General features: G+C 44.5%; 1 protein-coding gene across 1 annotated transcript in view; it reads left to right on the forward strand.

Annotated features, from left to right (window-relative positions):
* Positions 1-26,431, forward strand: part of WHRN (whirlin) — a 963,606-nt gene that overhangs the window by 509,932 nt on the left and 427,243 nt on the right. The window contains exon 3 of the mRNA XM_086919999.1: positions 11,375-11,500. Coding sequence (XP_086776125.1) covers positions 11,375-11,500 — 126 coding nt within the window. The remainder of the gene's footprint in view (positions 1-11,374; positions 11,501-26,431) is intronic.

Below are 26,431 nucleotides of genomic sequence, written 5' to 3' on the forward strand. Positions count from 1 at the left end.
AGATAGCCAGCCAGGGGTGGCAAAAGTTATGCTGCAGCCCCTGGTAGGCCTTGGATGCACCTATGCCCTGGGCACCTATAGTGCTCTGTACAGGGGCTGATAAGGTGACCCAAGCCAATCTAGTTATGCACCCAGGGTACATGGAATCCATTTTACAGAGAGAGCAGATAGCCTGGGGCCCTGATTAGCAGGGAACCAGGCCAACTAAGTCGAAAACCAGCTAAACACAAGGCAAAAAATCTGGGGTAACCATAGTCAGGTAGCCACCTTCCTACAATCACCCTCACTCTAACTATCCCCCTCACTCTATCTATCTGTCTATCTATCTATCGCCCTCACTCTATCTATCTATCTATTTATCTATCTATCTATTTATCTATCTAGCTATCTATCGCCCTCACTCTATCTATCTATCTATCTATCTATCTATCTATCTATCTATCTATCTATCTATCTATCTATCTATCATCTATCTATCTATCTATCTATCTATGTATCTATCTATCTATCGCTATCACTCTATCTATCGCCCTCACTCTATCTATCTATCGCCCTCCCTCTATCTATCTATTGCCCTCCCTCTATCTATCTATCTAGCGCCCTTACTCTATCTCTCTATCTATCTATCACCCTCACTCTATCTATCGCCCTCACTCTATCTATCTGTCTATCTATCTATCGCCCTCACTCTATCTATCTATCTATCTATCTATCTATCTATCTATCTATCTATCTATCTATCTACCTATCTATCTATCTAGCTATCTAGCTATCTATCGCCCTCACTCTATCTATTGCCCTCACTCTATCTATCTCTCTATCTATCTATCGCCCTTACTCTATCTATCTATCACCCTCATTCTATCTCTCTATCTACCTATCGCCCTCACTCTATCTATATAGCACCTTCACTCTATCTATCTATCGCCCTCACTCTATCTATCTATCTATCTATCTATCGTTCTCTATCTATCTATCTATCTATCTATCTATCTATCTATCTATCTATCTATCTATCTATCTATCGCCCTCACTCTATCTATCTATCTATCTATCTATCTATCTATCTATCTATCTATCTATCTATCTATCTATCTATCTATCTATCTATCTATCTATCTATCTTTCTATCTATCGTCCTCACTATATCTATCTATCGCCCTCCCTCTATCTATCGCCCTCCCTCTATCTATCGCCCTCACTCTATCTATTTATCTATTGCCCTCACTCTATCTATCTGTCTATCTATCTATCACCCTCACTCTATCTATCTATCTATCTATCTATCTATCTATCTATCTATCTATCTATCTATCTATCTATCTATCTATCTAACTATCTATCGCCCTCACACTATCTATCTATCGCCCTCACTCTATCTATCTCTCTATCTATCACCCTCACTCTATCTATCTGTGTATCTATCTATCGCCCTCACTCTATCTATCTATCTATCTATCTATCTATCTATCTATCTATCTATCTATCTATCTATCTATCTATCTATCTATCTAGCCATCTATCTATCTATTTCCCTCACTCTATCTATCTATCTAGCCATCTATCTATCTATCTATCTATCTATCTATCTATCTATCTATCTATCTATCTATCTATCTAGCCATCTATCTATCTATTTCCCTCACTCTATCTATCTATCTATCTAGCCATCTATCTATCTATCGCCCTCACTCTATCTATCTATCTATCTATCTATCTATCTATCTATCTATCTATCTATCTATCTATCTATCTATCTATCTATCTATCTATCTATCTAGCCATCTATCTATCGCGCTCACTCTATCTATCTATCTATCTATCTATCGCCCTCACTCTATCTATCTATCACCCTCACTCTATCTCTCTATCACCCTCACTCTATCTCTCTATCTATCGCCCTCACTCTAACTATCACCCTCACTCTATCTCTCTATCGCCCTCTCTCTATCTCTCTATCGCCTTCACTCTTTCTATCTATCGCTCTCACTCTATCGATCGCCCTCATTCTGACTATCTATCTATCTATCTATCTATCTATCTATCTATCTATCTATCTATCTATCTATCTATCTATCTATCTATCACCCTCCTTCTATCTATCTATCGCCCTCCCTCTATCTATCTATCGCCCTCACTCTATCTATCTATCGCATCACCACAGCATCACTCAGCACCACCACAGCATCACTCAGGGGCACCACAACATCACTATGCGCTACCACAGCATCACTGAACGCCACAGCCTCACTCGTCGCCACCACAACATCACTCAGCACCACCACAGCATCAATCTGTGCAACCATTCAAGAACAACTGGTTCAAATATGTTCTCTCAATGTTTCAAGCTTTATTACAAATGTCACAAAAAGATGTCAATATTTCAATTCTGTTCTTGGATTTTCGTCACAATAAAATACATTGAACATAATCTTCACAAAAGTTATTTACAAAAGTTTCAGCTATTGCCATTATAAATTACAATAACTTTTATTTAAGTATTAATTATTAAAAAAAATAAAAGCCAATATCAATACATCTAAGTCACGTAAATACAATACATATTGCATTACAAATGCTATAGGTGTCACATTTGCGAAAGTTAAAACTATTGGTATTGTAAATGACAAAGCTATTAATGTTGCTATTTTCAAAATCAACACATAAATAAAAGCTTTGTCATTTACAATACCAATAGCTCAAACGTGCCAAATGCGAGACCTATATTGCATTGCAAATGCTTGTTGGATGTGGAAACAACTTCCCACTGCAGCCAAGGGCCGTTGAAGATATAAAGACGTATACATTTGCAAAGTTTTTAAAAAACACTTATGCAAAGTTGTGACTCACCTTGATGCAACGGAACACACTTCAAGTATGAGTAGTGGGAGTGCATTAGACTCCACATCAATGCCCACAACATTATGAAGTACAGAAAATGGAACCTGCTATCTCCATAGACGCACAAAAACATTGCAAGGCCCAAACTGTTAGGGCAACACCAAACTTCTAAGAGCATTGCGCCCTGCCTACACTTACTGGGGCGTTAAGGAACCTCGCAATACCGAGCCACCAACTGTGCAACCAGTGTAAAAAAAACTGACAGTCGATGTATATCTGTCTGCTTTATAACTGTGACACACCAGTAAGCGCCAAGAAGCCATGCAAAAGGTTGTTGTTGTCCGTTCACAGGCCTACACATTAAAGTTACATATCCATTTTAAACAATAAAGAAGCATATATTGCGTTTTCTTCCCCCGCCAGGTCACTCCTCATGAACTTTTAGGTAACGACGTTGACAGCTTTATTTGGCAAGCATTGTGGACATGCAGGTCCCTTAACAATATTAGGTTGATTTAGTGCCCTTACAGACCAGACAATGTAGGGCTCTCTTATTTTTTTGTGTTTGCTGTTTCAGAGCGAACTCAACCGGAAGGCATTGTAGCGCTTTGAATGAGCACCGGTTACTATTTCACAAGGACACATTCGGTTTTAAGCACAGGAGAGATTGAGTGATGTGCCCAGAATCACAGGATGTTGAGCCGGGCGCCGAGACTCGAACCTGGTTCCCCAGTTCCAAGGTCGGCAGCGCTCATCATTTCAGTGCAGTGTGTGAAGTACTGCTTGCTAGTCACGGTAATTGGTCCGCGGCGCTGTCCGCTGTCCGCTGTCCTTCCCTGGCATACGCCGGCCTTTGGCGCGCACTCTCGTCTCATTAGCAGCCAGACACGGGCGGCATAAGGAAGATGTGTGGTCTCTACCAGCGGACGGAGCTGTATTCTAAGCAGACCCGGGCTCTCAGCCCTCGGACGTGAGGCACAGGTGCGGTGAAGGCAAATAATGAAAGTTTTTTAGGCCCCCTCCCCCGCCCGCTAATGCGGCGCTGACTGGCGGGTAATCTCAAGGTCGCCTCTTGTTTTCCTGGGCTGTCAGGCGGCGTCAGTGTTGTGCGGCTGCCCGGGGCTCGCAGGCCAATGGCCCGGTATTGTTAGCGGGGATCGTGTCCGTTTATCCCGAGGTCCTGGACGGCCGTCTCAGCTGTGCAGGGGGTGGAGCAGGGACGGGCTGCTGCAGCTTGGGGTGAGTGACGGCCCAACACCAACTAGCACGCGTGAGAGATGTGTCTTCTGTGCATCGGCGTTAATTCGCGAGCCTGGGGCCCCAGCAGTGCTCAAAGGCCGCATGACGTTGTTTATGGGGTTTTCCCCCTCCGCACTGCTGCTTGGAAGGAGAACACGGAACAGGGCTTCGCAGGACGAGTTGAATGGTCCTGAAGACGTGGGACGGACAGGAGTGCCTGAACACCATAGGCGCTTTAGCGAACTTGAGTCAACTCACAGACAGCAAATTCCCCCGCCATGCACTCTATACCAGTGGGAGCTCGACGTGCTGGCTTCTGGAAAAAGAAATGTTTATGCACAAGAAGTTAAGCAAAAAGGAAACCTTGAGTATATACAAAGTGCTAATGAAAAGTAATATTCTTTTTGGGGCTGCAAAAAAACCTAGCATCCTTGTATGTCATCAGTAAGACGCCCCAGGTACACTCCTGTCTAGTACAGGGTGCCCCCCTTAAATCCTGACACCTTGAGGGCAGTGAGAGGAAAAGGAAAGGAGAATCACTAATACATTCTCTAATCCCAACTCAAGATCGATTGGCATCCAACGTCTCAGACAACATCACGCATTAAGGGTATCCCTTTTCTGAGAAGAAGGGCTGTCCCCCCAGAACTTGGCAACCATGCTTCCTCATGGGGTCTGTTGCCTCAGATGGGCTCAGCCATCACTGGGAACTCCTGATATCCTGAGAAGGGATCCAAGATGCACACCAAAGGAGAAGTAAGATTTTCAAAAGAATCAGTCCTCAGTATATTTATTCAGGGTGCCTCTGATGATATTAAAATAAAAGATTGTCTGTCATGAGATGTCAGTCATCCCCACATTCTATAGCCAATATGTTTCAGGCATACAATGGAGCCGCTCTGGGTTTGTGGCCTTCTTCAGGCCTACTAGATCCTTAACTAAGCTCCCCCTTGCTATATTGAGACATATGAGAGTGTTGGGGACAGAATGAAAACAAGCATTTGCAATGCAATAGGTCTCGCATTAGGAAAGTTTGAGCTATTGGTCTTGTAAATGACATTTTTTATTTATTTATGTGTTGGTTTTGAAAATAGCTAAATTAATAGATATGTCATTTACAATGCCAATAGTTATAACTTTCGCAAATGTGACACCTATAACCTGGGGTTGCGCTGAGTGATGCTGTGGTGGTGCTGAGTGATGCTGTAGTGGTGCTGAGTGGTGCTGTGTTGGTGCTGAGTGGTGCTGTTTTGGTGCTGAGTGGTGCTGTGGTGGTGCTGAGTGATGCTGTTGTGGTGCTGAGTGGTGCTGTGGTGGTGCTGAGTGGTGATGTGGTGGTGCTGAGTGATGCTGGGGTGGCGCTGAGTGATGATGTGGTGGTGCTGAATGGTGCTGTGGTGGTGCTGAGTGATGCTGTGGTGGTGCAGAGTGATGCTGTGGTGATGCTGTGGTGGTGCTGAGTGATGCTGTGGTGGTGCTGAGTGATGCTGTGGTGGTGCTGAGTGGTGCTGTGGTGGTGCTGAATGGTGCTGTGGTGGTGCTGAGTGGTGCCGTGGTGGTGCTGGGTGATAATGTGGTGGTGCTGAGTGGTGCTGTGTTGGTGCTGCGTGGTGCTGTGTTGGTGCTGAGTGGTGCTGTGGTGGTGCTGAGTGGTGCTGAGTGATAATGTGGTGGTGCTGAGTGATAATGTGGTAGTGCTTAATGATGCTGGGGTAGCGCTGAGTGGTGCTGTGGTGGTGTTGAGTGGTGCTGTGGCGGTGCTGAGTGGTGCTGTGGTGGTGCTGAGTGATGCTGGGGTGGCACTGAGTGATGCTGGGGTGGTGCTGAGTGATGCTGTGGTGGTGCTGAGTTATGCTGTGGTGGTGCTGAGTGATGCTGTTGTGGTGTTGAGTGGTGCTGTGGTGGTGCTGAGTGGTGCTGTGGTGGTGCTGAGTGGTGCTGTGGTGATGCTGAGAGATAATGTGGTGGTGCTGAGTGATGCTGTGGTGGTGCTGAGTGGTGCTGTGGTGGTGCTGAGTGGTGCTGTGGTGGCGCTGAGTGATGCTGTGGTGGCGCTGAGTGATGCTGTGGTGGCACTGAGTGATGCTCGGGTGGCGCTGAGTGATGCTGTGGTGGTGCTGAGTGGTGCTGTGGTGGTGCTGAGTGATGTTGTTGTGGTGCTGAGTGATGCTGCGGTGGCGCTGTTGTGATGTGGTGGTGCTCTGGAGGTGCTGAGTGGTGCTTTGGTGGTGCTGAGTGGTGCTGTGGTGGTGCTGAGTGATAATGTGGTGGTGCTGAGTGATAATGTGGTGGTGCTGAGTGGTGCTGTGTTGGTGCTGAGTGGTGCTGAGTGATAATGTGGTGGTACTGAGTGATAATGTGGTGGTGCTGAGTGATAATGTGATGGTGCTGAGTGATGCTGGGGTAGCGCTAAGTGGTGCTGTGGTGGTGCTGAGTGATGCTGTGGTGACGCTGAGTGATGCTGTGGTGGTGCTGAGTGGTGCTGTGGTGGTGCTAAGTGGTGCTGTGGTGGTGCTGAGTGATGCTGGGGTGGCGCTGAGTGATTCTGTGGTGGTGCTGAGTGATGCTGTGGTGGTGCTGAGTGATGCTGTGGTGGTGCTGAGTGATGCTGTGGTGGTGCTGAGTGGTGCTGTGGTGGTGCTGAGTGGTGCTGTGGTGGTGCTGAGTGGTGCTGTTGTGGTGCTGAATGATAATGTGATGGTGCTGAGTGATGCTGTGGTCGTGCTGAGTGATGCTGTGGTGGTGCTGAGTGATGCTGTGGTGGCGCTGAGTGATGCTGGGGTGGCGCTGAGTGATGCTGGGGTGGCGCTGAGTGGTGCTGTGGTGGTGCTGAGTGGTGCTGGGTGGTGCTGTGGTTGTGCTGAGTAATGCTGGGGTGGCGCTGAGTGATGCTGTGGTGGCGCTGAGTGATGCTGTGGTGGTGCTGAGTGGTGCTGTGGTGGTGCTGAGTGAGGCTGGGGTAGCACTGAGTGATGATGTGGTGGTGCTGAGTGATGCTGGAGTGGTGATGAGTGATGCTGGGGTGGCGCTGAGTGATGCTGGGGTGGCACTGAGTGATGCTGTGGTGGTGCTGAGTGGTGCTGTGGTGGTGCTGAGTGATGCTGTGGTGGTGCTGAGTGATGCTGGAGTGGCGCTGAGTGATGCTGGGGTGGTGCTGAGTGATGTTGTGGTGGCACTGAGTGATGCTGTGGTGGTGCTGAGTGGTGCTGTGGTGGTGCTGAGTGGTGCTGTGGTGCTGCTGAGTGATAATGTGGAATGGAAGGGAAGAAAGAAAGAAAGAAAGAAAGAAAGAACGAAAGAAAGAAGGAAGAAGAGAGGAAGGAAAGAAAGAAATCTATGAAAGGGAGGGAGGAAAGGAAGAAAGAAATGGAAGAAAGAAAAGGAAGGCAAGAAAGGATGGAAAGGAAGGAAGGAAAGGAAGGAAGGAAATGACAAATGAAAAGAAAGAAAGAAAGAAAGGATGAAAGGAAAGAAAGAAAGGATTCTAATTGCAAGTGTCAACATGAACAGGCTTGTTTTGAAGATGTAGTCCCCAAACTTGAGATTCCACGACAGAGAGGGGCTGTGAAGGACGGAGAGGCAACAGGCAGAGGCCACGTGCGGCGGACATCAAAGGAAGAGTGGGAGGGGAAAAAAATGCATGAGCGAGCGAGAAAAGCCATTAAACACCAGGGGGGGCGGAGAAGCAGATTGCCTTCAAGCTTTCAAGTCTTTGCGAGGCCAAGCGCGCACCTGGGGAAGCTTCATGGTTGAGTGCACAACATGCATTGCACGAAATCCGGCTGGTTTCAGAGATTTTCGTTCAGTAGTAATAGGTTCCGAGTTTCAAATAATTTGACCTAAAAACATGAAAGCATTCTCACTTTTAATGCTGTGAATCATAGCTGTTTCTTAAAAAATAGAAGACAAAGGGGAACAGATAAAATGGTCATAGTGTCCATAACACACAGTATACCAATTCACTGCACTCTAATAACACATGATAGAACAAATGGCTTGATTCACCTTATACTACAGGAAACAAAGCCTCACGGGCTCAGGAAGAAATATCTTACTGTAGTCACACACTAAAGGAAACCGAGCATGAGCATCATGCTTTCAGTGCTAGTCCATTGCAGGTAGGTATATGTTATACAAAGGATAAGGAAGGATTCTCAAGACAATAGTGAAAACTAAAGAGTGGAGAGCAGCCCAAGTAGCACCTCTATAACTGTGGTAAAAGGGGAGTCTGTGCATCTCACCCCAGGACGTAGCCGTGCTAAGACTCAAGCAGCCCTGCGCCCCCCTGCATCGTCCAGATCACCCAGGCAAAATAGGCCAGCTTAATAGCCATTTAAACCCAACATAGTTGGTTTTGCTTTGGCCAGTCTTCCTATAAGCTACAAAGAGGGAATAAGAAGACATGAACTTCTGAGTCTTATCCAGGCAAGTGAAGAGGGTCTGCTGAGCTTCAAGGGAATGCATATTTACCCATCTCCGAATCAAGAAAAGTGATCATCAAGACAATATCAAGGGAGCCATGAATATAAGAGAAGACTTTAGAAGGGAAGAAATGTGGCCTAGTGGCTAAAGCTACTGACTTTGGAATTGGGGGACAAGGTTTGAATCTTGGCCTTGGCCAATATCTTGTGATCCTGTTCAAATCACCTAACCTCCCTCTGGCAAAAAAATATGTAAAGCAATGTGATTTTCTATTGGTGCTTTAGAATGCCTTCGGGCCAGTATTGCCCTATACAAAAATGCAAAAACAGTAACTATATAAGACTTCAAAAAAGAGGTAGGACTAGGCTGCAGAACAAGTAACACACAATGGCAAAGGGCAGTTTAATTGCATGAAGTTATGGACCGATGCCAGCAACACTAAAGGCACAAAGCCACCTGTCTCTGCAGCCCTGTTTGCTCAATTTGCAGATCATGAGGCGAAACCAAGCGAAACTGGAGGAGAGATTGCAAAGCAAGAAAGGGGTACTGAAGAGATGCAGGGTGAAATGTAATATGGAAAGAGACTCCACCACCAGCCAGAGGAATGCCAGGAATCAACTAATATGAGACCAAAAAGGAAACCACAGAACCACAGGTATGCCTTCCCTGAATCCTCTCCAGCACCTTCAGGTGATAGAGAATGAAATGGAAGGCATAACACAGCTTGGGCACCATGAGAAGTACAGACTACCCATTCTCCAAGATTCAGATGTAGGTCTCTGTGTTAAACTGGGGAAGCAGGCCACTGGCTGCAGAGACAAAAATATCTTCCCAAGGCAGACCCTTCGCACAAGCAATCATCTGCAAAACCTCCTAAAACACGGCCTACATGACCAAGGAGGGCAAAACCGCACTCAGTCGGTCTGCCAAGGGACACTCTCACCTGGGAGATATTATGCCCTCGGGGAGAACAGATGTTTTACACAGGTGCAAATGTCCTACAGCACCTCTGCAAGCAATGAGCATGCTTGTGCTCCCTGGCAGTTCATATAGGCTTTCACCACCTGTTTGACCATGTGAGCCAGGACTGCTTACCACAGGAGGTAAGGAGTAAACTTGTGATGAGTCACCAGTTTGAGGAGTGATGAACCTCGAGTGTTGTCCAATGACCCTGCAAATTCATATCATTTAAGGTGGCTCTCTACCCTCTGAATGGCATCTGTAATCAAGACAAATGGAGTCAAAGGTGACCATGAACACCCACCTGCAGGTGTGCTTGGACATGCCATGATACCAGGACATATTTTATCTCTAGGGTCAGTGGAACAAATCCTTCTTAATCTAAATTGTCCAGATTCGAGAGAGAAAAGAGATGAAGATTGTGTATCTTGGGCTTCAGGCGAAGACAAGTAAAGAGAACCTTCGCTGTGATGCCAGCCTTGAAGCTCTAAACACCCACACACTCGTCGACCAATGCAGATGGACCTACCAGCAGTGAAATGGATGGGTCAGACACTATGACTTCAGGGCCCCGGTCCCTTCCCCCACACTCCAGCAGATGAGTCAAGTCAAGGCAGCTTTCAGTACTATGTGGAAAGCTGCAGGGGAGAGATAGCTCCTGTCACCACAGTGTCCCCTGTTTCCACAGCTGTAGAGGTGGGAGATGTTCTAAGCCACCCCACATGCCCTGATGTATGCAGCACAAGTGAGTATAACAACTCAAGAAGAAACAACCTCTTCATTTAGGGATCAGCTGTAGTGGAAGTTCTGCTTATTCCCAACAAACACAATAAACCAACATGCAAGGCTCAGCTGGAGGAATTACTGCCAGAGTTTACGAACATATGTAACTCTTTTGCAGAATTTCATGGATTTCCATGAAAATTTTGTAAAGTTACACAAAATGAGGCTTTCAGAGCAAAATGTGGATTGCTAATATCCTGCATGAATTTTTTTTAGAAAGTGCTCACCTCTCCTGAACGTAGATTCATGCTCAGCAGACTTGTTCGAACAGAGAGGTCAGAATAATATATACTGAAATATCATCTGACATAAATATATTATCTTACATTTTGTTAACACAAATATTGTCCCATTGGATGTAGACTTTTTATCATTAACTCCATTACAGCAATGTGTTATAGGTGAACATATTTAGAATACAATATTTCTGTCAGGCAGTATTTTGACTATGATATTCCGGTACCAAGTTGAGCAGAGACGTCTCTCAGTGAAAACAATTCTGTTAAAGCCAGTTTCCAGCTGGTCTTGCACAAAAATGTTTATACCAGATACTCAATTGATTAAAAAATCTTCAGCAAAATTGTGCAACATGGAATTTTGCAAATTTCTTGTGACATGATGTTAAGAAATCTCACTGGCATTTTTAAAATTTAACTAGGCCTAATCACAGCTGCCACAGGACAGAATGTAATTCCTAAATAAATTCACTGGTGGTAATAGCAGAAGTGGACATCCCACTGATGGCAAATGTACCATACTGAACAGGAATTGGGAGATTTAACTTTATTGGCTAGGTCTAAATCAGGATCTTTTTCTGTAGCCCTCCATTGAAAAACATTGGCTGCCTGATTTGGAAAACATAGTTGGCATTACAGCTCCAGCCCATAAAATTGCAAAGTTTGAGCTCATCAGTTTTCTGATACCAATGAGCCCTCACTTTCAATTGAATGGGCACGCTAAAGTTCACACTGCTTACGAAGACCCTACATGATATTGTCAGAAAAGTAGACGTAAAAAAAATCTACTGTATTTGAAACTGATAAATTCACTCTTGATCCGACCACCTACTGAACTTAGTTTGTCAGTTGTGACTGCTCCTCCCCTGACCTCTTTTTATCTCTTCTTACAGGTGAACCTCGTCCTGAGTGAGGGACGTTCCCTGGGACTCATGATCCGCGGCGGGGCCGAGTATGCTCTTGGCATCTACATCACCGGTGTGGACCGGGGGTCCGAGGCTGAGAGCGCTGGACTGAAGGTGAGTGTGGTACTCATGCATCTACAAGAACTGAAGCATCTCAGTCGTCTGCTTTCTTCTGTTCTCAAAGTGTGTTTGGACTGAAGTGTAGGGCTGGCTGTGCTGGGCCGTGGTCATCGTGTCACGGACCCTCGGCTTCCAGTGGTGGACCAGCCCGTGGTAGTATCCAGAGACTTAGTGATGGCACAGTGGCCTTGAATTCTTTTTAAGAAAATCTTTTAAAAACAATTGCCTGTAAAAATAACCCTGACCAATTGCATCCATGTTTTAGACTGTACATTGTATGTAGTGGATCCTACAATAGCACTATGAACCTCACAACTTAGTAAATAAAAAGAGAGGAAAAGGAATAGCATCTCAGCCTTCCAGTCACCGTCTCATCATTTCAATGCTTGTCTAGAAGGTAGCTTTAGGCTCTTTTCCCTGACTTTCACAGAATTAATATCAGCATTTTATTTGTAATCCCCCATGGTGGAATAAAATGAAGATGAACAAGAATGGAGGAAATATTGTTCTTAACTCTTTTTTTAATTCAGTTTGGCCAAGGTTCGCATCGCCCTTAGAAGGATGGCTAGCAAATTAATCGGGCCGTCAGCCAGTCATTTCTATATCGCCATTGCTGTCCCCTTCTTGATCTCTGACTGCCTCTCCAGTTTGTGCTGGCCAATGCTCATACCAGTGTTTGCGCATAAACATTTAGGGAACAATTAAAAAGGTGGACCTATACTATACAATAACAATGTGTGACCAGAAAGGTTATTATTATTCCAAAATATATTCTTTTATTGTACATAATCTGATATATATATATATTTCATATTATTTATATTTTATGTAACATTGTTGCTTATAAATAGACGAATAATAAAATACATGCAGAATATGACATGAAGACTGAAAACAAATGTGTAACAAATGATACACTTGATACAGAATGTATACCAACTGTATGATTGTGAATAACATACTCAAAATCAAGATAAGGTAGACAATTTCAAATTTTTACCAAAGTATCCAGAAGAAACAAAAGTGGCTAACATAATTTGAATCTACGCGCGTTTCGGCAGGACGCCTTCTTCAGGTAGCCATGAGTCTTGTGCGAATGGTCGAGATAAGGAAAAAAGGAAACAACATTTCTTTGAAAATTGTCGTCCGACATTTGAATCTGGGCCTTAAATATTTTCACTGATGAACTGTTGCAACAATATGTAAATACTTCAGCTCCATATCCTGAATAGATGCTTCTTTAGATAGAACGTTATGCCCCCTGAGTTCTCTAAAGAATATAGTAGATATTATTGCAACCTCCTAAGTGCGTTCAGGTTCCAGTTACTTCCAAATCTTGCTAATTGGTGAACGAAAATGATGTTACTATTTCATACTCTTCGATCTCAAGATGGGCCAAGATGGTACCCTGACTAACGGCAAATGTCTTGTTACCCGTTGTAAAGACGAGTGATATTATGTAATTCACTGTGCGGTCCTGGAGCCAGTAAGCAGTGCGAGGACGTTCACTCGTAAGCTTAGCTATAACTGTACATCGTGATGTAAAATAAAACATTTTTTCTCACATCACACGTTACCGTTATAGCAAATACAGAGGGACCGTAGACATAAACAAGATGGCAGCCCGACCAGTTAAATAGAAGACGATTACCTTACATGTGAACCTCCTCTCACTGCTTACTGGCTCATTACCTGAGGCGCAACTAGAGCCACAATTCGGGAGGGGGTGCTAAGAAAAAATATCGGGGGGGCTGAAACTTTAAGCAATAGGCAGAGTGAAGCTGCAGGGGCTCTTGGAAGAGGTGGCACAACATCAAAGCCCCATTAACATTAACATACACATGGTCTTTTAAAGACCTGTGAAGTGCTCGGGTGTGGCTGTGTGTGTGCTCGGCAGCCGTCTGAGCCCGGGCTGCCATACACGATGGGGGGGCTGAAGCCCTTTGATTCGAATGGGTGTTGCGCGCCTGTTCGTTACACTATCCTGGGTCAGGGGCGGCCTTAGGCATGTGCAAGCTGTGCACCTGCACAGGGCCACCAAACTCCAGGGCCCACCACACCAATATATATCCTTAATATAATAATCCTCTGAGGATGGATACATATTTGCGTGGCGGTCCCTGGCAGGGATTTGGTGTTCCACTTCCAAACACCCTGACCCCCCCCCCCCCTCTTCACTGGCCTCCGCTCTCTGCCCCGCCTGGACCACCTCTTCCGGGGCCCCCTACCTATGCTACCTGCCCAGGGCCGCCATGAGCCTAGAGCCGCCCCTGCCTGGGTGCAGTGTCTCCATGACCGCACAGTGAACAACATGAAATATGGGACCAGAGCGCAACACAGCAATAAAATGGTTCTGTGTTCAACAATTACTTCTGCAAGTCAACTCTTAGGATGACAATATAATTGCGCCACATGAAATGGAGAAAACTTGAGCCAACTAGTTCCGAGTGGGAGAAGGAACCAATTTATACTTAGTTCGTTTTTTTGCCTTTTTGCTTTGACCAAAAAGAACAAAGGTTTTTTAACACCTTCTCACTCATCGGTCATATGGAAAACTGAGTGTGCGCACACGGGGCGGCCATTTTGCTAGAGTCAAATGGAGGATATTATAAAAGGAGTTGCCTTAGTGTCAATGTTTCACATGTCATCTTCATAAAGTGACTATTCTAGGTTGCGACAATACTCACTTTGCTGTCCACACCAGAGGTAGAGCAGCGAGGAGCAAATGGGTGTCCAGGGTGGGTTTGTAACAAGCAGGAAGAAAGAAACAGACAGTTTCTGAAAACAGGGATACGTGGTCCGCGTCAAGGGACTAATGTCGGTGTGCTGGCAACTGTGAAGGAAAACGTATATATTCAATGTGTAGTATGAAAAAGGTGAAACAAAACATGCTTCACCATCTATGCCTACTTCTGTCAACATTTATCTGTGTTCAGCACCTCCTACAAGCTTAGCAATTTCCATAATCATGTTGGGCTATAGAGTAGCGCATGTGTTTTTTCCGACATTCAAAAGAATTCATTGCGGCATTTTTGTTAAATCATTGAAGTGACTGACAGTGTGCTCATTCTTGGTGGTTTCTTCTTTTCTCCGACTCCTTGGCTTCCTCAGTGACGGATCGCCTTTGCCGTATCCAGCATATAAATTAATTGACTCCGTAGCGGACGGACACTCCATTTTCCTGACCCTGTGGAATTTACACGGTGGGACGCCAGAGCCGGCTCGGAGGGCTTCCCTATTGTGAATCTACACTTGCCCTGCCTAATCTTCACTTGGGCTGTGCGCTCTCAAAATCTGGGAGCTCTTTATTTGTTCTTTGTATCGAACATCTGAACGTTCAAGACCTGTTGTCCGTGACCTGTGCCCTACTCCCATTCATATGGATTTTAATTCAGGTTACTCCTTTATTTAAGGAGTATACCCCCGCATAACCAATTATTTGGAATTTGGACCGGGTAACCAAATATCCAGAACAAGATACCCTTATATGGAACCTATGATTTATTTGCGCCCTGACGAAGGAGTTTAGGACCATCAAGTTCCTTTTCCGAAACGTGCGTCAGCGCCTTTTTTTGCTTCTCCTTATATTTTTTTATTATTGGTTGAAATGGATTGTTATTTACAATATACCCTTTGAATTTTGTGTGTAGTGAGTTTGTGATTGTGTTGAAATTGTTTGTGCAGATGGAGTGTTTGAGTGGTTTTGACTGACTGGGTATGTCTGGCTGTGTTCATGATCCATGGGGGTTCTTTTGTGCGTATATAGTATAAATATGTATATATAGATAATTTGTTGTGTACTGTGGTCACAAATATGAATGTATACTGCTATTATGTTTCAAAATATTAGAAAAATATGTAAATAAAAAGTGACAATATTTTATGAATAACTTTTGTTTGTGGGACAATGTTTCTTAATATATGTATCTAGGATGTACCACCTAGTTTAAAATATTACTAAGTGAGGGGCTTGTTCTTGCTATGGTTTCTTCTTTTTGTACATAGGGCCAGATGTACGCCCAGCAAGTTTGCGACTCGCAAAACTGGATGTACAACAGTTTGTTTTACACTGTTTGCCTTTCTCAATGGGGTCGCAAATTGCGAGGCTCATGAATCTTAATCAGTCTCTCGCAATTTGCGACCCCATTGTGAATGACTGACCCCCCAGGTTTGGGGGCCTGCTGCGCTCAGCAGATCACCATGCCTGGGACTGCTTTTAAATAAAGCAGTTTTTTTTTAATGCAGCCCATTTTCCTGTAAAGAAAACGAGACGCATTTAAAAAAAAAAAAAACGTTTTCGATCATTTTAAGTGCAGGTAGTGGTCCCTGGGACCACTGCCTGCCCTTAAAAAATATTTTCAGAGCCTGTCACAAAGGGGAAAGGGTCCTTCCCATTTGCAAATCCATTACCACCCTCTTCAAGAGTGTTGTAATTTGCGAGTATTTTGCAAACGCAATTGCGGTCGCAAAACATTCATACATGGGTTAGTGAGTCGCTATTTGGAAGGGAACTCCCCTTCCAAATAGCGAGTTTCTAACCACTTTTTTGCGAGTTGCAATCCATTTGCGACTCACAAAATTGTGTTAGTACATGGCCATTCCAATTTTAGCATGCGCAAGTGGGTTGCTGACCTGTTTGCGCATGCTAAAATTGGTCGTACATCGGGCCCATAATAATTAAGAGGTGCAATAAAAATAGCACCCTTTGTTAGTTTTTTGCAGGGCAAACCTTCTTAAATTAAAAAAGGGGAAAAGACCAAATATGTACTGAAATATGAGAATTTGGAGCAGCATGCACCAAAATCCACCTGTCAATCTCCAAAACGTCCGAGTAGATGATAATTATTGCAATAGACTTCTTTGAAACTCCTCTGTGTTGGAATTTATCCAATTGTGATAATAACGCATCCGACCCGACACAGGCCACTTTTAGTGTGATATTTATCTTTATTGACTAGCGATAACTGTTACACTTCTCTGGTAACTCCCCTCAGCATCCTAATAGAACCTAGGTCTTGAACCAGTTGGCCACTACTACCAAGGCAGAGCTGTCACAGTTATGGGGTCTATCCTTAGCATTCATAGCACCAGTCACCTGCAGGAAGACCTGCGAGACATCCTGGCACTGATAACTGACGTTCACAATCTGGAGGACGGACTGACATTACCCAAGTCTGTAGCACTCCTATGACCTACTGTAGGATGAAAAGCTGAGCAATACCTCCTGTAGTTATAATTGCATTTATATAGCGCTTACAACTGCTGATATGGCTTGACATGTGTTTTACGCCAGACACATACTACTCAGAACCCCAAGTTAGTGGTTCATCCAGTGTTATTGGTTAGTTGGTTAGTGGGATTAGTTTTGTGTGCTTGACTCTTTGATACAAACCTGCAAAAGTTCTACTCAGGTTACTTCAACAGATGAATGAATGCAGCCATCAACCACACAATATGGAAGTTAGGGTGAAGTAGGCACTTTAAAAATAAAGGTCATTTTTTATTTTTTGGTCAGAAAATATCAACCATTGCAGATGTTAAATTTAAGTTTAACTAAGAATAGGAAGTGAAGTTTGAAGATTCAGAATACTTCTAGGCAGCTTTTTTTTCTTCAAGAATAAATTGTGTTGACAGATATACAGAACACCCCCTTTATCTTTGTCACAGCGTAAACAGGTGACAAGGTTTATTTGCTTTTATTTCAGCCTGTCTCTTGAAAATCATGGGGATCCGGCTTCACAGCTAATTTTGCATTTATTTTACAAACCACAAAATCGCAAAAAGCTGGAGGGTATGATTGTGTGGTTCTTTGCTTTGCCGTGCTCATTAGAGCCTTTTGAAATACTTTACTTTGAAGTGGCTTTGTCGTTAATTGCTGATTTTAGGATTGTATTTTTCTTTTACATGATAGACATTATTGCCTATCAGTGTTTAATTTGTAAAAAAAAAATAAGTGCCGGGGCTCTCATCAGAGGACACTGCAGCTTGCACCACACATTGCCCCTGCCATGCTGGCAATGATAGTAATAGCACAACTACTGACCATCACACTCCTACAAGTGTGACAATTCGGACTATTTCAGGTCCTCAAAGCTATAAGAATGGCGTGGGCAGCAGGTAATAGTCATTGCACTTGTTGTTATCAGTGTTTACACCTTGGCACTTTCTCTGAATAAGGTCCTTCACTCCCGTATTTATCGACACTTGTAAGATGGACCCCACAGTTGCACGTTAGTCCGTTGTCTTTTATTACCAAACGGAAGTGTTTAGTACGCGCCTTTAAAGATAGGGTTTGTGATTGCTTGGGAAACGCTCGGACGAGGTTTCTTTCATACGGAAAGGCCTGCAATAGAGAGTGAATGTTCCACGTTTTATACGTTTTTGAACCTCTTGCACCACGGACCCATTAATTAAATTTCTGACACCGCTAATTTTCACCTTGGCTTTTTTGTTGCATTGAATGAACACTAGAATTTCATACCCCGCAAAGATTAACTCGTCTACATTTGGGGTTACCATCAGGGCTCGAGTCGGGGTACCACGCGGGTGGACGGCGTCCCCCCACTTATTTTACCGGGTGGACGCCGTACCCCCTGCCAAACCGCTGGACTTCACTCTATGGCCTCTCTGGGACAAGATTGAAGCTTACAGCACGCTGCTGACGCGCTGACTTCTCAGATGCAATTGCATCTAAGGGGTGAGCGTGGGGAGGCAATGAGCCAGATAGTGCAAGCCACCTTTCGTGAGGTCACTTCCTGTTGTGACGTCACTTCCGGTGGCAGCGTCCCCCCACTTCTTTTTTTAGGACTTGTGCACTGGTTACCATGACACACGTAGTGACAGATGAGAGACATGATCCACTCAGAGGCATGTCCTTGGAGTGACATTCCATTTGTGCAACAGCATGACAACCACATGGCAGGTGATTTACTTCGGCATGAAGTTGTGTCACATGAGTGATATGTAATAGTTCCTGTTTGATAAGCTGACACCAGATAGCATCTCGTTCATTTATATTGATTATGACACAGCCGTATGGCTGAGATATGTTATTTCCTCATGGTTTGTATATATTTGTGTTTCTGAATTGCTATCCCCTGATGAAGGGACACCCGGGCCCGAAATGCATTGCGATGGGATGACAATTTAAATGATTTCATTGTTGAAATTTACTTTATGAAGATAATTACTTTATGAAGAAGCATGATCATTAACCAGGTGGGATGAAGAATGATTGAACACCACCTTGGTGCAATAAAATATCACTATTGAACTATAACCAAAAGTAGTTTTATTGGAATGAAGATAGCCCCTTTAAATAGGGGCATCAGCAGGGCTGAAGGGGACGGACCCCAAGTAAGGGACGGTGTCTGTTGATACATCTGAAAATACTCCAGGATCAGAGAGTAAGACCCTTTGCAGCACGGTACAAATAGAGTAAGCGACTGAAATTTGGAGAACTAGGAGTGCGTGATCCTATATACATGTGAGTAAGGAATCAATAGCTGTAATATATACAAATATATAGAATGCTTTACTGCAGAATAACTAGCAAGAGCGAGTAGTAAGGTTTGAGCATAGGCAAACCAACAAATCAACAGAGGTATGTGAGGGCCGGGCGGGGTGCGGGTGTTGATGTGTCTATAATCATAATTCCGAAAACTCAACAGGCTATCAATTAGTTGCATTAAATAACAACTAGCATTGTAAAAGTCAATAGGTGTGACTTTAATATGATAAACTACGTAAAAACAGACATTTAGAAATGCTCTTTAGCACCTTTTGGCTTTGCAAATGCTTGGATAAAAGCAGAGATGGGCAAGTAACTGAAAACTCGAGCCAGGCTAGGAGCCTGAAACCTGGCTCTGACACAGCTCGAGGTCCTGTGTGAACCTGCGGTACGAAAGGGGGTGGTGATGGACGGAGCATCTGAACCAATCAAACACTCACCCAGTCAACAGATCTGAGTTTAATCCATCACCGTTCTTTAGCCCACTCTGCCTCCCCAGTTCAGACATGGCCTATTTGCAAATCAGTCTGACCCTGTGCCTCATGGGAACAGTCCAGCCCAAACTGCCAAGCCATGCCTTCCCTGGACCGGAAACAAGCTTCCTAGGACCGGTTACTGGCATTCCAGCCGTCTTCAGCCAGGCCTGCTTGAATCCAGTGGCAAAGTGAGCAAGGGACTCACGTCTGAGCATACCCTGCCACACTTATGGCAAACAAAGCGATGCAAAAGGGAGTGGTGATGGACGGAGCATCTGAACCAATCAAATGCAGCCAAGATGTCATTACAGCCTGAGCTGCCGCCTTTGGAGTTGGAGAACCGGTTTGAGTCTCAGCATTGGCTCAACATCCTTTTATTCTGGGCAAATTATTTAATCTCCTCATGCATATAATAAAAGAAACAATGAATTTGACCTTGTGTTATGTACCTGGTGCTCTAGTAAAGCGCACTACACAAATGGGAGTCTAGAGGGAAAGTACTCAAAGTACTCAAACTACTGTCCCGACTGATGGCCTCCTCCAGTTCTACGATCTCCTTAAGTACTTCTTCACTTAATCTCTGAGCTGTACTTATTATCAGTATTAACCAGTCCCTGGTACACTTATTAGCGATAAAGCTCCAATCACGTCGGAACTGTTTATCGTCAAGGAAGATCCGCGGTTCGATTCTCACTATTAGACTTGCAGGTGAGGCCCCATTTACGTGGGCCAATTTGAGGAGCACATCATCGAATCAGACATCAATCCCTTCAGAGACCACATACGCCTCTGGAGGCGATACATTGATGATGTGCTCCTCCTTTGGACAGGGGAAGAAACCATCCTGGTCCAATTTTTAAACTGGCTAAACACTCAAGACAGTAGTCTGCGTTTCACCTGGAATTACCACCACACAAAGGCAGTCTATCTTGATCTGGATATTGAGGCTTCTGGAGGAGGTTTTCATACAAGTGTGCATCAAAAGCCGACCGATAGAAATTCATTACTGTCATACCGGTCATATCATCCAAGAGCACTCAGGGACAATCTCCCTGTAGGACAATTTCTCAGGTACAGGCGAAACTGCTCATCAACAGAATTATATAAGGAACAAGCAGGAGTCCTGAGTTCGAAACTGGAAGCCCGTGACTACCCACTGAAAGTAGTCAAGCAAGCCCAGAAAAGAGCCTTGAACACACCGAGAGCAGCCTTGTTAGAGACACAAGTCAAAGAAAAGTCAGACTGTCTTCCTGTAGTCATGACCTATGATCCCATGGCTACAAAGATCCGCCAGTCGATCAGGAAACACTGGTCTCTACTTTCAACAACGGACTTTAAGATGCCACCACCACGATTCGCTTTCCGAAGAGCGAGTAACTTGAAAGACAAACTGGTTCACACCAGGATTGTTGGAAGACGAGAAGCTGAGAACACCACCATCCCTAAAGGACACTTCCCATGCGGGAGCTGTTCTGTATGCCCCATGACAAAGAAAACCACTAACGTGACTCTTCAATCTGGAAATACTTGGTCACTGAACCACTTCAGTAACTGTAACACAACCAACGTGGTATACAGACTAAAATGTGAGTGTGGTCTGGAATATATCGGACTCACCACACGCAAGATCAAACTCCGCATCCAGGAGCATGTCAGTACAATAAGGATTGGAAAACTGACTACGAAGTTAGTGCAACATTGTCACCGCAATAAACACACCTTTACCTGGGTAGTGTTGGAGAGAGTGATGGGCGATGCGCAGTCTGTGGAAAGACGATTGATCAACAAGGAAGCTCGCTGGATATATCAAGAGCAAAGCGAACAGAGAGGGCTGAACGAACTACTGGAATGGAATAAGTTGCGTTAACCACCTGAAGAGCAGTCTTCCAGCGCAGTGGTCTGCTGTCCCTTCGACTGGTGGCACTCCTCCATCCTAAATTAAAATGACCATTAGGTGTTAACATCTTAAAATATAACATCTACATTAGAGACCCTGTGAAGACTGAATATTTACATCCCAGTAGAACTGTGATTTTCATCATATCACATTTGACTAGGCTAAACATGTGATAGGCCCTTATTAGAAGTTAACATCTTAAAAACCCTGTTATGACTGAATACTTCCATCTCAGTAGAATTGTGATTCTCATTATATCCCATCTGACTAGGCTAAACATCTGATATGTCCTTATTAGCCTATAATAATCTTTCTCGCCCATGGACCTTCACACTCCTATTACAGGGTGTTAATTGCCATTACAAATCCTTAATACATTACAACCTTGTGGAATTTGTCAACATTTGAATTCTACTCTAGCTAAATACGGGACACGTCTAACTGCACCGGTTTATTTCAAAAGTGTAGTTATTTCAAAAGTATAGTATTAGCTATAAATATTGGCGTATATTGAATAATAAACATTGATTTAATGGCCATATTCCATCCCATTCCAGGCTTAATTGTCCGTTTACAAATGGCCGTGTCGTTCCTTCGAAGACCGGCATTTAGTATTAAGAGATCCTGGGTCCAATCACAGTTGCCGAAAATCGGCAACCGGGCCCCGTGTCATCTGACACTGGGGACCAATGGAAATGCGCGTTATGCGACTTAGGAACCAATCCGAGTCCCGGGAAACCAGCAGCTTTGGCCCACGTGACCAAACATCGCGGACCAATCCCAGCGCGAAAACACTCGTCTCCTAAGCCGGTAAATAAGCATCGTTTCAGTCGGTCGGCGCTCGAGGGTTGAGAGGACGCCGACCGCTACTCTGACACCGGTAACACCTACCTTAATTGTATTTAGGCTGTATACAATGCGCAAGGTAGGAGTGAGCTCTAATACTGAAATAATTGAATTCTCCGTGTTTTTTACATTCCAGTAACTTTCGTGAAACGGGGAGTAAGGACCATGCTCACCTAAGGGAGCTGGATTCCGATTTTAGCATAACTACATCACTGGTATGAGAGACAAATCTGCATGCAGGGTAATAATGGAATTCTTACATTTATTTACCTATACAGCATGGTGGTTTGATAGATAGTTTGACATGCAGAACATAGAGAGGGATACCAGGTGACCATACTTTTGTTTGTTTATGTTACAGCACCCAAGCTTCAGTGTCTCTTGCAGTGGCATTTAAAATGTATTGCCCTGAAGAAATTGCCAAAAAATCAAAGGCAATGAAACATGTCGGCTGTAAGTAGAGAGTGAATCGATTGGTAGTATTTCCTCTCTTCTTTTTTAGTATATGTGTGTTCACTGCTTTGCAACAGAGAAGGGAATGAGAATAAAAGTTTATGGCCCCAGTTGCTCAGTGACTTATATGTTAAATGTTACATGTTGTCAGTTTTGTCACATATAAGTTGTGTCCACTGCACCATTCACTGTCCTTTTATTTTTGAGGTTCGAGACACGTTTTTGGTTTTAGCTTGATGGCACCGATGATGAGAACAGGGCCATCCTGGTGAGTACCAACCAGGGGTCCCATTGGTGGTGCGCCCGTGAGGTGCCATCTCGCTTTTTCACACATTTTTTGTCTGTGCTGTCCTGTTTGTATCAATCAGAGAGGTTGTTATTTTAAAGAGGCAATAGATTGAAACATCTTAGGATTTTCTTTAGACGAAAGAGATCCCGTGGATAACGAATTTCGACCATGGATGTTTACAGTCCAGCAAATGAATATTGCCATGAGAATTAGGACTGGTGTTGTTTATTAGCTTTTAGAGTGGAGGGCGTCCTAGTTCTGCTTGTCTTTCCCTCTAGACTCCCATTTGTGTAGTGCCTTGTGTACGGCGGCTCAGCCGTGAGAGTACTCCTATACAACCTTACGTCGTAACTCTGATTTTTTATAGCATAAGTGTGGTCACCTTAACCTGGCTTCCCTACCACTCACTGCACAATCAAACCACCAATAAGCCTGCATTCTGAGAATGGACAAAAATTGCCTGGCTTTCACGAATGAACAGATCGCGGCAATTTTTGCACGCCCATCATTATTTGAAGGGAATCCCCTCTCTGGTAATAACAAAGTCAGAGAAGAATGGGAGAAATTAAGTAATCTGAAAAAGAAACACATAAGAATTGCCCTGCATGGGGCTCTTATGACTGAATATTATCAGGCTGGGGCCTCACCTGCAAGTCTAATAGTGAGAATCGAACCGCGGATCTTCCTTGACGATAAACAGTTCCGACGTGATTGGAGCTTTATCGCTAATAAGTGTACCAGGGACTGGTTAATACTGATAATAAGTACAGCTCAGAGATTAAGTGAAGAAGTACTTAAGGAGATCGTAGAACTGGAGGAGGCCATCAGTCGGGACAGTAGTTTTACTGACGCAAAAGACCATCTGCAAAAAATTCAAGACGATCTGGAAGAGTATAAACAATACATGATAACACAGAAAATAAGGGGATTGCAGCGTAATTTACAACGCTACACACATGAATGGGCCTTCCCCTACGTCAACGATTCATACTACGAACCGGCACAAGAACAACAACAGCCACAGCAATTCGGAGGAGGGAGAAGAGGCAGAGGAGCCAGATTCCAACCACAAAGGCGAACACCTGCAAACTGGACCTTCGATAATACATCCAGTGAGGATGAGCCTGAGCCAGGACCCAGCACCAGCAGAGTAAGATTCAACCAATCGGAAGCTTCCAACACTGACCTGAGTACCTTGCTACGGAGTTTTTTAGAACAGGGACAAGCGTCCAACAAGGGACCGGGACAACAAGGGAAAGGAAAAGGACGCGGCAGTCGGCTACCACAACAATGGCAAACATTCTCCCCACGACTGACACGGAGCAGGGGAAAGAAGCCACTGTGATAAGCATTGTGGTCAACTTGTCCGACCATCAACTAACAATGGAGGAAGAACGTGTACTTAACAAAGGGCTGGGATTCGTTCCCACCCCGATCCATGATGCTTTCAAATGCCGGACTGAGTTTCATGAGACCATGAGAAAGATTAAACTGAAGAAATTCTTCGCGAAACAACCATCTGAAGAGAGTAAGGGCTTCAATACCAACCTAAAGAAACCTTCAACTTTTTGCCCCCCTACCGGGACATTAGGCCCTGAAGTGGCAGTATTCGAGGCCAAAGTTCTAGAGGAAATTGGAAGAATAGAAAATAACAGCAAATCAGGTGGATTCAAAAACATGACGAAAAGTGATTGGGAGGCAATGAAGTCCCTCCAGAGGAATGACAACATCACTATAAAAAGCGCCGACAAAGGCGGAGCCATCGTTATATTAAACACCTGTGATTACGAGGCTGAAGTTCGCCGTCTACTTAATGTGAGAACCAACTACCAACCTCTCACCAAAGATCCCACTCCAGATCTGATGAAAATGATAACAGATATAGTGGGGACTGCGAAGGAGAAGAAGTGGATAAGTGCAAAGGAAGCTGAGTTCCTCGTTAATACCAATCCCAGGACCCCTGCCTTCTACATCCTGCCGAAGATACATAAGCCGGCCCGGCCTCCGCCGGGTCGGCCAATTGTATCCGGTATCCAATCCATTCTGGAGCCCTTATCTCAGTTCGCTGATTACTTTCTCCGCGAATCAGTGGTAACCCAGAAATCATACGTCAAGGACACCATGGACATCTTAAAAGTCCTGGACCAAATAACATTTGATCCTGCCAACGAATACATCGTGACTATAGATATAGAGTCCTTGTACTCATGTATCCCTCAGGATGCCGCACTAGTGGCCGCATCTAGAGCTTTGGCCACACAGGAATGGTTCTACGACGCTCCACAAAGCTTTGTGTTACAGTGTGTGGAAATCGCTCTCACAAGAAACTTCTTCTGCTATAAAGATGACCTCTTTCTACAAGTGACGGGAACGTCTATGGGGGCTACGATGGCACCTAGCCTTGCCTGCATTTACGTGGGCCAATTTGAGGAGCACATCATCGAATCAGACATCAATCCCTTCAGAGACCACATACGCCTCTGGAGGCGATACATTGATGATGTGCTCCTCCTTTGGACAGGGGAAGAAACCATCCTGGTCCAATTTTTAAACTGGCTAAACACTCAAGACAGTAGTCTGCGTTTCACCTGGAATTACCACCACACAAAGGCAGTCTATCTTGATCTGGATATTGAGGCTTCTGGAGGAGGTTTTCATACAAGTGTGCATCAAAAGCCGACCGATAGAAATTCATTACTGTCATACCGGTCATATCATCCAAGAGCACTCAGGGACAATCTCCCTGTAGGACAATTTCTCAGGTACAGGCGAAACTGCTCATCAACAGAATTATATAAGGAACAAGCAGGAGTCCTGAGTTCGAAACTGGAAGCCCGTGACTACCCACTGAAAGTAGTCAAGCAAGCCCAGAAAAGAGCCTTGAATACACCGAGAGCAGCCTTGTTAGAGACACAAGTCAAAGAAAAGTCAGACTGTCTTCCTGTAGTCATGACCTATGATCCCATGGCTACAAAGATCCGCCAGTCGATCAGGAAACACTGGTCTCTACTTTCAACAACGGACTTTAAGATGCCACCACCACGATTCGCTTTCCGAAGAGCGAGTAACTTGAAAGACAAACTGGTTCACACCAGGATTGTTGGAAGACGAGAAGCTGAGAACACCACCATCCCTAAAGGACACTTCCCATGCGGGAGCTGTTCTGTATGCCCCATGACAAAGAAAACCACTAACGTGACTCTTCAATCTGGAAATACTTGGTCACTGAACCACTTCAGTAACTGTAACACAACCAACGTGGTATACAGACTAAAATGTGAGTGTGGTCTGGAATATATCGGACTCACCACACGCAAGATCAAACTCCGCATCCAGGAGCATGTCAGTACAATAAGGATTGGAAAACTGACTACGAAGTTAGTGCAACATTGTCACCGCAATAAACACACCTTTACCTGGGTAGTGTTGGAGAGAGTGATGGGCGATGCGCAGT

The sequence above is a fragment of the Lissotriton vulgaris genome, chromosome 5, assembly GCF_964263255.1.
Source record: "Lissotriton vulgaris chromosome 5, aLisVul1.2, whole genome shotgun sequence".
NCBI lineage: Eukaryota > Metazoa > Chordata > Amphibia > Caudata > Salamandridae > Lissotriton > Lissotriton vulgaris.